The sequence below is a fragment of the Leptonychotes weddellii genome, chromosome 1 (genome assembly GCF_054177405.1).
Source record: "Leptonychotes weddellii isolate Sample4059 chromosome 1, ASM5417740v2, whole genome shotgun sequence".
NCBI classification, from domain to species: Eukaryota; Metazoa; Chordata; class Mammalia; order Carnivora; family Phocidae; genus Leptonychotes; species Leptonychotes weddellii.
Window position 1 is genome coordinate 39,898,614 of NC_138369.1, and position 14,843 is coordinate 39,913,456.

Sequence of the window (14,843 nt, forward strand, 5' to 3'; positions counted from 1 at the left end):
TCTAGGTAGTTAAGACAAGCGGTGCAAAGGAGGTGGCATTTGAATTGATGTCTGCGGGGAAGGACTGGCAGATGATTTTCTTCTCTCTGAAATTGATCAGCCCATTTCCCCGTGTACATTAACGTTTCAGTTATTGCCAATAATAATGCAAGGCAAGTTCTTATGTAGGCACTTTCTAAACACAGTTGGAATCCATTCCACTAAACGACATAGGCCCTATCTTCTTAAGTTTATTCATGTTATCTCAAGCTCAGTGGGGATGGGAATTTTATCTGTTTTCACTCTCTAGCCCCAGCTCTTGGCTCCATGCCAAGCACTGAGTAACTATTGAATGAACGAATGAACAGATAAATTATGTGAAGGGTTGAGTTTGGGGCTAGAGTGGGTTTGTTAGAAACAGGGCTAAAGTGATTGTTATAGGCTATATTTTCTTAGGAGTGTTCTAAGACATGTATAAGTTTGGTTTGTCTCTTGAACTCAAAAGTTTCTTAATAATTCTGCACCAAGTCATTGTATTTTAATATCAGGGAGAGTCTTGGCTGGATGGCTGTAGGTCTCTTGCTGGAAATACGTTTCTCATCTTACCTACCTGCCTGCATTCAAATACCATCTCTGTTACAAGCTGGGTGTCCTCCTCAAAGACAAGTGACTTTATCTCTGTGCTAATAATTAATACCTTCCTTGTGGGGTCTTTAAGAAGGTTAAAAGAGCTAATACTGTTAAAACATTTAGTGCATTAAGTGTTGGTGCATAGTAAGTATGCAATACATACTCTGACTATGGTTAATGAGAACAATATTCCATCTTCCCAGGGGGAGGCTCTGGGTCCAGCTCCACGAGCAGGGGTGAGATGAGCCTGGCTGAGGTTCAGTGCCACCTCGACAAGGAGGGTGCCTCCAATCTGGTCATCGACCTCATAATGAATGCGTCCAGTGACCGAGTGTTTCATGAAAGCATTCTCCTGGCCATCGCCCTCCTGGAAGGAGGCAACACCACCATACAGGTAAGGAGGCAGCTTGCTGCTGTGTGGCATCCCTGCTGAGCAGGAAGAGAATCTGTTCTGAGAGCCAGGCACCTGCGTGGTACCACAGCTCTTCTATGATGGACAGCTCATTCCTAGAGCACAAAATTCTGTTCTTATGAAAAGCAAATTCTACCGGTATCTTCCTCGGTCATTCAGTCATAATTCAGAGTTGGTTTCAAAACATGAGTTACATTTGAAAACTTATAAAATGCTGAGGATGTGCAAAGAAAATTGATCCAAGATGTGGGGCATGGTAGGAAATCCATAAATCTTTGTTCAATGGGGGCACCTGGGTAGCTCAGTTGTTAAGCGTCTGCCTTTGGCTCAGGTCATGATCCAGGGTCCTGGGATCGAGCCCCACATCGGGCTCCCTGCTACGCGGGAAGCCTGCTTCTCCCTCTCCCACTCCCCCTGCTTGTGTTCCTGCTCTCACTGTCTCTCTCTCTGTCAAATAAAAAAATAAAATCTTAAAAAAAAAAAAAAAATCTTTGTTCAATGAGTGATTGAATGAAGTGTATTTATAGTTTTTATCCCAGATCATAGACAGTCCCATCAGAGGATGACCAAAAAGGAGTTTGGGCTGTGTGTGCTGTTTAGATTTAATTTTTGTATCTGTAGACACTGCAGTTATTGCTGGTTTATAAATTTCTCTACCTTTCAAGTGAAAAGTTCAATAGAACCATTTGAACTAATAACACCAATTTGAACTAATAGGAAAAAGTCAGGCTAGGTTAGTCAAAGATGTGTAGATAATTTTTGATAGCTGGATAGAATATATATTTTAAAACAGTAATAAAAACTTGAAAGAATTCTTGATAGAAGTCCTTAATGAAGTGATTTTAATGAATTTAATAATATATATTTTTAATTTTCATGTCGAAATGGCAATTAAAATTATTTTTTTAAATATTTTATCATCCCTGTCTTCACGCAATCTTCCTTCTTTGTTGCCTCTTGAATAAGGGTTTACTTAGCTGCACTTAAATTCAGAGTCTGATTAATAGAGTCTTGGATCTTAGTGCAAACTAGAAGAGGATGGGCTGCTGTGGGTAGATTCGCCCCGGGCCAGGTTGCATTTCTCCGTGCTTCCTCTCCCAGGTGCCCTGCCCCTTGCACGAGCTGCACAGCCACCTGTGGTGGTCCTGTCTCCTCGCGCTCCAATCCCAGCTCTCCCTAACACACACTTCAGAAGTTCATTATTAGGTGCTGCTCTAAGTGGAGATCTGTGATGGTGGCAGAGTCCGCTGCATGCCTGAGTCATCACTTTGGCGCTGGAGTTGTGACACATTGGGATGGCTGTTTGATTTTGTCACATGTGAGTCTGACCGTGAGCGTGGATGGATCCTGTGGTCCTTCTCATCATTAGGATGTGGCCAACCCACTGCCGTGTTGGAACGGAAGCGGTGCTCAAGCACTCCTTGTCTTCCAACCACAGGATTTCCAGTGACTAGATCATTTGAACTAAACATTTATTGAGCACTTTGTGGGTACACAGAGCTTTAGTAGGGACTACAAGGTGGTGGTTTCTAGAAACAGGAGCCAGTTGGTCTATGAGAATTTTCTTCAGGCATAGCCAAGTATGAAAAATGAAGGCAGTGTGGTGAGTTTTTCATAAATCACGTGTATTCAATTTGAAGGACCATCTTACCATTTTATTTCTGATATTATGTCCTCTCCAGCGTCTTTGCTTTCTTGAAAAGATTTTGAGAGTGGATGACAGTTTTTTTCTTCTCTGTTTATTAAAGAAATTGGGAACCCTAGGTTATTCCTTCTCCTTCCCAATTTTCTTTTAAAGCTTTAGTAATTAGAGAAATCCTAGAATCCTAGAAGCTTGGTCTTCAAGAAATTGAAAAACCTAGCATGGATATAAGAGTGTAAACACATGCACATAGGAAGCTCTGTCTCAAGGATAATGGTAATGCCATCCAAAAGATAAGAATGGTAATGTGGACCCTCCAAGGAAGAAGTAACAACCTTTGCGTGAGGAGTCAGTGAAAGGCTTTTTGATGAGATTGGCTTTGAAGGATGGCTTCGGGTCTGAAAGGTGGAAGTTGGGTGTGGATCTGCGGCATGGGCTGGCTGTGTCGTGCTGCGTGGGAGAGAAGAGGAGGCCCAGAGTGTAGGAGCAGTAGGGGTGCTGGCAGAACAGGAATTGGGTCCCTCGGACTGAGCAGAGCCGGCATAGGCCGGTGAACAGGGACTGGCAGCAGGAGAATTTGTATGCAATAACAGGGCAGCCCTTCAAAGGACCGTGGAGCTGTAATTTAGGACTATAAATCTGGCAGTATAGGACAGATGAGTTGAGGAAAGCAAGGTCCAGAAGGAGGCAGCCCAATAATTAAAAAGCTAATTAGCAGTAATTTAGGGGAGAGCTAATGAGAACCTAAACTGAAAGTAATTCTATGATAAAATTGGTCATAACTTGGGAGAGGATATTTTCTAGGAGGGGCCCAGGGGAAACTTTTGGGGTGCTGGAGATATTTATGGTTACGTGGGTACGTACCTGTTTCAAACTCAGTGATGCATACAGTTAAAATTGGTATACTTTATTGTATATAAGTTATACCTCAGTAGAAGAGAAAAAATGGGGAGAAAAAGAGATACTGAACCTAGGGGACCAAGAGGGTCAGGGACAGGATACCATGAGTGCAGACTCTCTAACCCTCCCTCCTTGAGCTGGAGCCTACACCCGTTGGTAGTTCGTAAACGTTGGCCAAAATGGCACCTAAACGGACGTTGGAGATGAGAAGGTCAGAGGTCCCAGTTGGCTCTTGGAGGCTTTAAAGAGTCTGGATGATGAGACGCATGAAGGCACCATTAATTAAGGAATAATGAAGCATGGAAAGGGCTCGAGGGGGCTGAGGGCCGCCGGCGCTAAGGCTGGCTGGCAAGATGAAGTCTGAGGTTCTGGCAGGATGCCGTGTTTTTCACAGTGTACCCCTGATGGCGATGGCAAGGCACACAGAAGCTGTTTTTCCTTCAAGCTCTTTATCTTGTAAAGTAATTATGAATATTAGTTTTATGTTTTCACACATTTATTACTCATATGCTCAGGCTCCAGATGAAATGCCACGATAGAATTCCAGTAGTTCAGCCTCGTAGGGAGAGGAGAGGTTTTCTCTTAAGGCAGCCAGCATGCTCCTGAGTGGGTGAGCCAGGGTGGGAGGACATAGCACCAAGGGCACTTGTGCTCGCTCTTTTCTTCCTCCCTCTTCCTGTCCTCTCCCACCCTACCCCGCCTTCGGTGACCTCAGAGGGTGGAGGGGGGAATCTAGCCCACTGTTTCAATAGAGACCTGTGGTTCCAGGAAAATTCATTCTAGCCCAGAGTTGACTGGTGAGATCTCCCTTGGCCCTGAGCTTCTCCTCCTGTGGAGAATATGACAGGAACTCAGCTTGTGTATGGAGCCGGTTAAGGACAGGAACCTTGAAGCCCCAGGGGGGAGTGATGTAAAATTTCATCCTGCTTTAGAGAAGCTGGTTTGAAGTAGTACATGACCAGCTGGGAAGTGAGTCTGAGTTGGGTTAAAGCTGCCATTGTGACTATTAATGATTGCTGAAATGCTGTAATCCATTAAAGGCAGGGTCAGTTCCAGCCAGAACTCCGTGCCCATTATCACTTCCTGGTCAGATTGTCGTGTTATGGTCTCAGGAGGGGAAATTGGGCTGAGGTCAAGTGGGCTTCCATAGATGATTGTTGCTCAGTGACAGGCAGTAGAAAGGGCGATCACAGGGAAGCATGGAGGGCTACAGGGCTCCAGAACTGGATATTGCCTATCCAGGAAGAGGGCTGCAGAAGGACCCTTGTGCTTATAAGCACCTCTTCCCAGGATCTGGGATGTGTTTCACACAAAGAAGAAGAATGAGACCCACCTTCCAGTCTGGGTCTGTGTGGGATTAAGGAAGTTATTGCTGGGTTTCTGTTCCCGTGTCTATCAAGTGTGAGGCACAAGTGTGGACCTCTGGGATCCTTGTCACTATGAGTCAGAACTTTTAAGCAGTCACTAGATATTTTCCCAGGAATTCCTAGGACCTGGTAGTGATGGTTGGCTGGCTTCATTTCTGAAGTTTTCCTTGGCTTATAAAAATAATTATTAAAACTATGATGATTAAACAAACTCCAGGTGAGCCATACAATAGAATACTATTCACCAAAAAAAAGGAACACAGTATTGATAAATGCAATGACTTGGATGTATCTCAAAGGCATTATGCTGAACGAAAGGAGCCAAGCTCAAAAGGAGACATACCATGTGGTTCTAATTATATGACATTCTCAAAAGGACAAGACTGTAGCGATAAAGGACAGATCCATGTTTGCTAGGATTAGGGGTGAAGGGACAATTTGACTATAGAGAAACAGCACAAGGGAGTTTTTTATGCAATGATGCTGTTGTGCATCCTGCTTTTGGTGGTGACCACATGAGTCTATCCATCTGCGAAAGTCTGTGGAACTGTATACCAAAAAAAAGTCGGTTTTACTGTATGATCATTATAAAAATTAACAAAAGTAAAAGCCATAATGATGACGATAGTGGCCAATTAAGTGCTTACTGTGAGCCAGGAACTGTGCTTCAGTGTCTGTCACGTATCCTCTCATTTAACCCCCACGCTCTCTATAGGAAGCAGGTGCCATAATTACTGCTTTTTACAAAGGAGGAAACCAACATGAAAAATCGTTAAGGAACTTGCCCCGGATCATAGTCAGTAAGCAGCAAAGCCGAGAGTGGAACCAGGGCGGCTTGGCTCTGCAAACACCTCCTTGCCTGTGATGGCTTCATTATGCGGGATGATGGTAAAGATCTGAGGAAGAATAGTAGGTGCTTTATAAAGAAAGATGACTTGCTCCTTCCTACAAGGTCAGCCCTTGTCATCTTCAGAGACAGAGGCCTAGGTGGGCCAGCGATGGGTCCACGGCTACAGAGCTCAGTAGAGAAGACAGCAGAACTAGCATCCATTCTACCTGGGCTCGAGCACTTAGTGTTGATGAAGAAGTCCTTCCACTCAGGCTGTCTCATTTAAGTCCCCAGTTGTGCTGGGGAGCTGTGCCAGGCACGTATGGCCCCCATCATAGCAGTGAGGAAACTGAAGCCCCGTAGGGGTTCTGACGCACTCAGAGCTACAGAACTAGACCAAATAGCATGTGCCTCTTGTCTCCTCCTGCCCCCCTGTTTTAGTTCTGTCGCTTAGCAGCGCCCTCAAAATGGAGTGGCTTGAAGCAGCGGCCATTCTGACACCTGTCACAATTCTGGGGGCTTGGGCTCAGCCGGGCAGTTCTTCCACTCCGTGGGATCTTGGCATGGGCTCAGTTGGGTCATCAGCTATGGCGGCCGCTTGTGTGGCTGTGGCACTTGGTGCTGGCTCTCAGCTGGGAGCTCAGTCCCGATTGCCTCAGTCACCCGGATTGCCATGGTTCTCCTCCATGTGGACTTTCCATGTCATTCAGAATTCTTAGAGCATGGTGGCTGGGTTCTAAGTAGTGTTTCGAGAAGCAGAAAGTGGAAGCTACAAATCCTTTCAAGTCCTGGGCTCGGGGGGATTCCTAGAATGTCACTTCTGCCACATTTTGGTCAAAGGCAGTCATAAGGTCAGCCCAACTTCAGAGGGAGGGGAGAAAAACCACCTCTGGTTGAGAGGAGGGCATGTGCATCAAGGAGGGAATTGGGGGGTGGGCACGTGTGGAGACTGACTCCGCCCCCCCATTATAATTGATTGAGCACCTACCATGGGCCAGTCTGACCCCTGAGTGCTAAAGTTTCAAAAAGGGGGAGACACCATTGTCTGCCATAGAGGAGGTTTGTTCTCCCAGGAAGTTCAATCCTATCTTGCAGAAGTTACAATTCATGTTGTTCTCCTTCAGAGTGATCTGTGAATATTCAACGGAGTCCTGAGGATAAAGTCATTGGGGCCTGTAGCTCTCCAAAAGTTCTGAATTTCACTGCCCAGACCTTGGAGGATTCAATTATGGGAATCCAAAAATAAAGACACGTAGTGCTTGCTAGGAACCCTAACAGAAAGAGTTTGTTCCCTTACTCTGAAACCTTGTTATCTGTCACATCATCACCTAAAGCCCTGAAATGACAGGAAGCCAAATTTAGGATATTTCCCAGCCTGGCATAATGGATTCCTAGCGATTCAAGTCTTCTAGCATCTCCCGTCTGTGCCCTGGCTTATCTGAGGGTAGATCTAATCTCCAAAACTCCTCCTACCTGGGTGCCATCAGAGTAGCTCAGACTTCATGGTGAATGAACCCTCTGCTTATAGGAACAATGAGGTGGTACCACCGCCCTTGGGCTCCACAAAAGGGGGAGTGACACATTGCCCTGCCATGGAATCAAGCTTCGCTTTGAACAACCCCTGCTTTTTCTCCCCACTCTGGTTTTACCCCCATCCTGCCAGCCCTCAGAAGGAATCTTTCCTTTCTGCTTGGTGTTTTGTAGCAAGTGGGAAACTATAAAATAAGCATTTGCTTATGAATTAATTTTTGGCACACTCAGGGCTCAGCAAGCCTTACGGCACTTGCATATCCGTCCTTCGAGTCCTTGCCAATTTCTGTGTTCCTTCCTCCTGAGACGTTCCCACCAGCACCCGGGGGAAGTTCCCTCTGCTTCCTCTTCCCTGCAGGAGGGTAGAGGCTGTCCTCACCTGGAAAAGAGGGGGAGTAAGGTATCTCTTTGAACATTATCTTGTGTTTTGGGGTTTTTTTTTTTTAAGCAAATACAGATGTTCGGGGATATATGTGCTGACATGACCATAGAGAGCCTCATAGCAAATTAAGGGGACAGACATAACACAAAAAATTTTTTGGACTAATTGCTTCCGGTTGCAGAAGCACAGTGAATTTTATGTATCAAATGGCTGCCCAGCTATTGCTATGCCAAGTCTAGCCTACAGACACACCCAAAAAGGGCTTTCTTTTCTGCACGTACGCAGCTGGAGATGGAAAATGTGAGAAGTGCTCCAACAGGAAACTGGCTTGCGTATTCATCTGAGAGAGATCCCTAGCCCTTGGGGCCTTTTCCCCACCACACACTTATTTTGTGGTTGGCTTAAGAAATCAGCCCAAGAGCCAATATTAGATAAGCATTCTCCTACCCCTTCCAGAAGAAGTCACCAGAAGAGCATGTTGGAGAAGCATGTTGGTCTGGCTCCCTCTGACCCCAGTTAGCAGAGACATGAAGCCAGAAAGGGTGATTGGATTTGCCTCTGCTGGAAACAGAAGGCCAGTTTGTGAGGAAGAGCCTTGGTTTGACAGGACACTCACCCTTAGAAGGAGGAGGAGATTGGTGTGTGAGCAAGTTACGTAAAAGCGTGTTGTTTTTGGCAGGGAAGTCAGAAATGAGTCATTTATGAGTGGTGTTTTCTGACCTCAGGTTTTATCCATGTGGGAAATGAGCGTAGCTTGCCACAGTCAGAAGGCTGCTTCCCCCCTGCCCCAGCGTTGGGGGTTTGGGGAGCCATTGGAATTGAAATAAGAGGGAGGCAGGTGGCTTGTCCCCAGCAAGCTTCCCTGGACACTCTGCCCTTCAGCTAAAGCTGGGAAGGGTCTGAACAGCTGCCTTTGAGAGTTTGGTGGCAAAGGGTCAGAGACTTCGGGGACACTGCCTAGAAGGGAAGCCTATGAACGTGGGAAGGAACTTGGCCTCTAGAGTGGAAACACCTGTATTGGAATCCCAGCCCTGCCCTTGGCAAGTGGGGTGACCTTGGACTTTCTCAGGATATTAGAAAAACTAAGTCCCTTCCTCATGGAGCTATTGAGAGGATAAAACATCGTAACAGGGGGGTAAAGTGCCTGCCCCAGCAGACACTGCACACCTATGAGCTGCTGCCTTGGGGACTGATTGTTTGGAGTGAGGAAGATCCGGGTTCGAGCCCTGCTTCTGACTACATCCCTCTTGAGGACCTGGGGCAAAGTCCTTGACCTCTGTCAGCGTAGTTGCCAAGTGAAGAGCAAGATGGTGACAGTGTCCCCCTCATGGGGCTCCTGGGCCAGTTAGACAAGGTGGGTCACAGAAAGTGCCTCATGCAGTTGCCAGGGTCGTAGAAAGATCTCAAAATTGGCTGATTATTTTTATTAATAAATGTTTTTTATTTAAAAAATGGACTTCAGGGGCATCTGAGTGGCTCAGTTGGTTAAGCTCCTGACTTTTGATTTTGGCTCAGGTCATGATCTCAGGGTCATGAGATTCGGGCTCCATGCACAGCGGGGAGTCTCCTTGCGGTTCAATCTCTCCTTCTCCCTCTGTCCCTCCCCCCACCCCTGCACTCCTCGGGCTCATGCTCTCTCTCAGATAACAAATGAATCTTTTTCAAAAATGGACTTCATTTTTTTAAATAGGTTTCTTCTCAAAAAGTTGACTTCTGAGCTTTTGCTTCTGTCTAGTAGTTTACGATCTAGTAGGCCTAGAGGGGGTGCTATGTTTTACCTTGTTTTCATCCTCAGTTTACCTAAGTCCCTCTGACTGTATATTTGAAATGATGTTAGCGGTACAGAAGGTCAGGACACTTCTGTGCCTTGGGTACTGGTTACTTGTAATGACAGACATTCTGGATGAAGTGGAAGGTGAAGGGCAGTCCAGTCACTCTGTGGTTTTAAGTGCTCCCTGCCCCAGGCCTTTACTTTCCTTTCCCTTTTTTTTTCCTTCTTCTCCATTCCCAGGAAACTAGTGTGTCACTGAACGAAGGTCTTTGAAGATTTTTGGTCTCAAAATTCAGGTTTTGATAGAAACTCGACACTCAAAGGTGGTTACCATTCTTGGGAACATAAGACATGAGTGACTCTCCTAAAAAAGGAAAGTGACCCCTCGCATAGTGCAATCCTGGTCGTGGCATCTCTCCAAGTGATGGTGGGCACTAGAGAAAGCATGGGCCTGTTGGCTTCGTTTTGTAGTTTGGGGCAAGAAATGACTGCAAGGCTTGTCAGCACATATGTTTGTGGCTCATCCTCACTTGGGTATAAGAAGCACCGTCTTGTTGAGGTGCTCCTAGGGCAAAGTGTGCACCCTGGCTCATGTTTTTAGAGGAATTGGAGACCCGGTATTATTTTTCTTTTTTTCTGAATAGGAAAGCCAACAATTTAGGCAGAAGTGGGCAAGCCCATATTCTGCTCCTCTGGCCTTCCACTAGAGGACTGCATTTATTGGGGGTTACGGAGAGATCTTTGGAAGCAGAATGTTAATCTCTTTCCCTCATGCAAAAAGCAGGAATTGGTTTCTAAGAGATGTCTTCAAAGGAATTCTCAGGTTTTTCATGGTCTTCAAAATTTAACTGAAGAGCAGAAAAAAATGTCAGAGAAGACTTGAAAAAGGTTATATATTGAACCATCATTTCATTTTATCCTCTTAAATCCACAACAAGCCCAGATTTTCCTTCTTTCTTTCTCTTCCTTTAGGTCTAGCAAGAGGTCTGTGCTCTTCCTAACTTTCCCTCCAAGGAGGGAATGCTGTTTATGAACTTCCAGGCTGACACCACATCCACCTCTGTTGGCTTGTGATGTGTTAGTCCAGGGCTTGGCAAACTATGACCAGTAGGTCAAATCTAGTCCACGGCCTGTTTTTGCAAATAAAGTTTTATTGGAACACAGCCATGCTTACTCCTTTAGTATTATCTCTGGCTGCTTTCATGCTATGAGGGCAGAGTTGAATAGTTGCAACAGAGACCATAAAGCCTACAAAGCCTAGAATATTTACCATTTGGCCCTTTACAGAAATCTCTGCCAACCCCTGTGCTTGTTGAATCTTAGCTGTCTAAATATTAATCTGTTGAAGGGAAAGAACCATGTCTTTTCCTCTTTGTTCTGTGCTCTTCATCCCCTGGTATACAACAATGGGTTTTTAGTAAATATTCACCAGATGACCAATATCCTAAGCCCCAAGATACTTTGGCCACTCATTCACCTAATAAACAGGAATTCAAGGAAAGAGAGGTTTCTAACTTTTTCTTTCCTTTCTTTTTTTTTCAGGGGGGAAATGGTGTGCAGGGGCAGTGGGATTGTGTTTTAGAAGACTTCTTTTTTTCCTAGAGGTGATCTTTCCTTTCCTTCACCGTCTCTACTCAGATATATTCCATTACTCCTGTTTATCAACTTTCAACACAGATTTGGAAGGCAGACTAAAGCAGCTCTTTCCTGTGGGGAGCTGGCCTTGTGGCTCAAGGATCCAGATACCTGGGATTGCAAGTTTTTCATCTGTAAGCCCTCTCTGATGATCCTACCCCAGACCACCATATTTTAAATTAGTCACTTCTTTATGGCCCAGTGCTCTGCTATTTCTGTACCTCCAAAGGTTTCCTACTGGCCTCGGGGCATTTAATTAACCTTAAAATAAATGAAAAGTTGGAGCCTGGGCTCCAGCCTGTTTGTCTTCTTTTTCTCCAAACTCCCTGGGTGATCTCATCTACTCCCATGGCTTCCAGCTACTGTTCATGCCAGCAACTCCCAAAGGTGTAGCTCCCGACTCCACCTCTTTGCTGATTTCTAGATTTCTGTTCAAATCTCTGTTGGGCATCTCTACCTGTGTTAATTCTAGGTTAGGATGACCTCAAGTGCACCTGTCACCTCCCCTCCTCTGCCCCATTTGCCCTCTTATATTCCATGTGCTGCTCAGTGGGCTCACCAGCACCTCTCCTGTTGCCCAGGGGAGATACCTGGATGTCTCTGGTCTCTTTCCTCTCTTGCTTTTCGCCGGGAGCTCATTCTGTATCCACTCCACCTCCCAGTAGTTTAATGGTCAGCATTCAGTTAGGACTTAAAATGAGCCAGACAGTTGGCACCTTGAGATTAAATGACCTGACCATATTGGCCCAGCTGGGGTCGGAAGAGCGGGGATTTGAAATGAGGCACTCTGGCTTCAGAATTCCTGCTATTGACCACCCTGTTACACCTACCTCCTGCCAGTATGGGGCTGTCCAAGTTCTGAGCATGATTGTTTCTCACCTGGATAACTGGGATAGCCTCTTAAAGGCCTCCCTGCCTCTGGGCATTTCTCTCTTGCATGCTACTGTCAGTGATGTCCCCCAGAAAGAAGCTTGACCACTTCATTTCCTGTCTTAACCGTCTTCTGCAGACGCTGGAGTTCACTGCAGCCATGATGAAATCCAGTGGCACCCTGCATGGTCTGGCCCTGCCTGGTTTTCTCTACCCACACCCGATTCTCTGCGTCCTGCAGCCACATTTGTTCATTTGCTAGGCCCTTCTGTGTACTCAGATGCCTCTGCTCCACATGGGACAGGCTCTGTTTCCCTCTGCCCGGAATATTTCCCAAGCCCTGTCTGAAATGTCTCCTGCTCTGGAAACTTCCTCTTGATCCCCTGAGGCAGAGGTGTAGTGGTCTCTACCTCTGGGCTGTTCGTTCACTCTAGCAGTCCCCACACTTTAAGTGGAGGTTCATTGTAAAACCCGAGGGAACAGAAACCAAGTTTGTCCTCACCCCCAAGTTCCGTAGAAAAGTTCCTGTGTGTGTGAGATGAAGGGAACTCAGTCTGTACATAACATCTCAGTGGAGAGAATCCTACTCTGTAGGGTCATTCTGAGAACTAGATGAGATGTATGGAAAATGCTCAGCTCGGCATGCTGCTTAACACATAGTAATTGCTCATGGTTACTTTTTGGTTGTACATTTTTCTCTCTACTCACCCACCCGGGAATGTAATTTCTTCCAGGATTAAGCCTCTATCTGACTCCCCAGCACCTGGACCGTGGTGGGTGTTCATTAAATGTTCTAAATGTTCACTGAATGAATACAAGTTCTGACCATCTGTGGCCACCGTAATACTTTAGCCTTATTGTCCTTTTTTGAATATAAGCATTAGGATGTGAAAATTTATGGTTAGTGGTTGTAACAACTATAAGGGGCACCTTCTTTAGGGGTGGAAGGGAGTTAAGTTTAGCTGAGTCCAAGGGAAATACATAATGTGAATTTGGAGGAATATCCTTATTGTGCCAGGAACGCTCAGTGTCTATTTTTTTCTTCTTAGTAACCAGATAGTAGTAATAATAATGAGGATCAGAATCTGAATGTTCATGTTCCAGGAGCTAGGCCACATGCCTTCTTTGCATGATCTCATTTACTCTTTATGGTGATCCTGTGTGGGTAGGTGCTGCCATGACCCCTTTTTGCTAAAGGGGAAATAAAGGACCCAAGAGGTCAAGTTACTTGCTTAGGGTCACCGAGCTAGCTGGTAATTGTGTCCGGGTTTATTTCCTGCCACAGCCTGAGGTCTCAGCTCTTTGTGTTGCTGCCTCCCTGTATGAGAAGCCTCCATTAATTTCCTTGGCACAGACGTGGCCCACATCCCCCTCCCTGGCTGGGGACCAAGGAAAGGGGTTGTGGACCCCTTTCAAGGACCTTGGCTCTGTTGATCAGGCAAAGTGGGATTTGTGGCTTCACTCTCGGTTGGTCTTTTGGTGGATGGACTCTGTGGAGGGTGCTGTGCCTTCTGAATACAGCAGAAGACAGTTTCTGTGGCTGGTGTCTGTGCTTTGGTTATAATATTGTCCTGTGAATGACAGAGAAGGAAACCGTGAAAGTCTTTCTCTTTTAGGCTTGCTGTTTTGTTTGCCAAATAAAAACTCTAAGTGCTATACAGGCCGCCTCACCTCTAGCAAGTTCCAAGTTCCCAGGTCTGTGAAAGTTAATGATGAGGAAACTCTCTTGCATAACTTCCTCTCTGTGAAGACAGAGGCGGCTCATTTAATTAGGGCTTCTATGAAAGGTTAAATGACATTAGTAACAATTTTGGGGTTTTACTTGCATCGAAAGAAGCACATGTGCTCTGGCATAATGTGGGGCTTGTTAGAGCTCAGCTTTTACTCATTTTGCACAAAGAGGCTCCGTGCATTGGATTCTCCCCATATTTGAGTCTTTAGTTGGTTGAAGAATACTCATTTTGGAGGAAAGAAAAAGGAAAGAGTGCCCATTCTAGGGCAGGAGCTGTACATGGTGCTGTTATGTACTTTATCTGGGCTAGGTCGGATAGCTCCAGTGACAGAGGAGGAAGGTGAGTCTCAAAAGAGCCAGAGCTCGGGCACCTGGGTGGCCCAGTCAGTTAAGCGTCTGCCTTCAGCTCAGGTCATAATCTCCGGTCCTGGGATAGAGCCCCATGTCAGGTTCCCTGCCACTCCCCTGGCTTGTGCGTGTTCTCTCTCTCAGACAAATTTTTTAAAAATCTTTTAAGATTTTATTTATTTATGAGAGAGTGCGCACAAGCAAGGGGAGAAGCAGGCTCCCCGCTGAGCAAGGAGCCCGATGCGGGACTCGATCCCAGGACTCTGGGATCAGGATCTGAGCCCAGAGCAGATGCTTAACCACCTGAGCCACTCAGGAGTCCCAAGAGCCAAAGCTCTTACCCAAAGTCACCCAATTAACAAAGCTGAGATTTGAACCCAAGTCTGCCTCTCAAACATCTCTCACCTTTCAACCATGCTAGAAAGCCTTGAAGATGGAAGGGTCCAATGCCAGGGAGTTAACTCAGTGCTCCATTTTCACTGAGGGGCTACGCACACTGGAGAGCAGTGTCTGTCTTGTTACCGTTGGGGCTAGGGCTACAAAGTGGTGGTTATTTCATTCAAGAGGCAAGGAATCCCTGCTTGGTTATACCATGAATTTTCAAAGTCATCCTTTTTTTTTTTTTTTTTTTTAAAGATTTTATTTATTTATTTGACAGAGAGAGACACAGTGAGAGAGGGAACACAAGCAGGGGGAGTGGGAGAGGGAGAGGCAGGCTTCCCGTGGAGCAGGGAGCCCGATGCGGGGCTCGATCCCAGGACCTGGGATCATGACCTGAGCCGAAGGCAGACGCTTAACGGCTGAGCCACCCAGGCG

The 14,843-nt window shown here is 46.0% G+C and overlaps 1 protein-coding gene across 4 annotated transcripts in view; it reads left to right on the forward strand.

The window, feature by feature from the left end:
- ITPR1 (inositol 1,4,5-trisphosphate receptor type 1) overlaps window positions 1-14,843 on the forward strand; it is a 326,205-nt gene that overhangs the window by 221,799 nt on the left and 89,563 nt on the right. For all 4 annotated transcript variants that reach the window (XM_081821132.1, XM_081821136.1, XM_081821141.1 and 1 more), the window contains one exon: window positions 813-1,003. In XM_081821132.1, coding sequence (XP_081677258.1) covers window positions 813-1,003 — 191 coding nt within the window. The remainder of the gene's footprint in view (window positions 1-812; window positions 1,004-14,843) is intronic.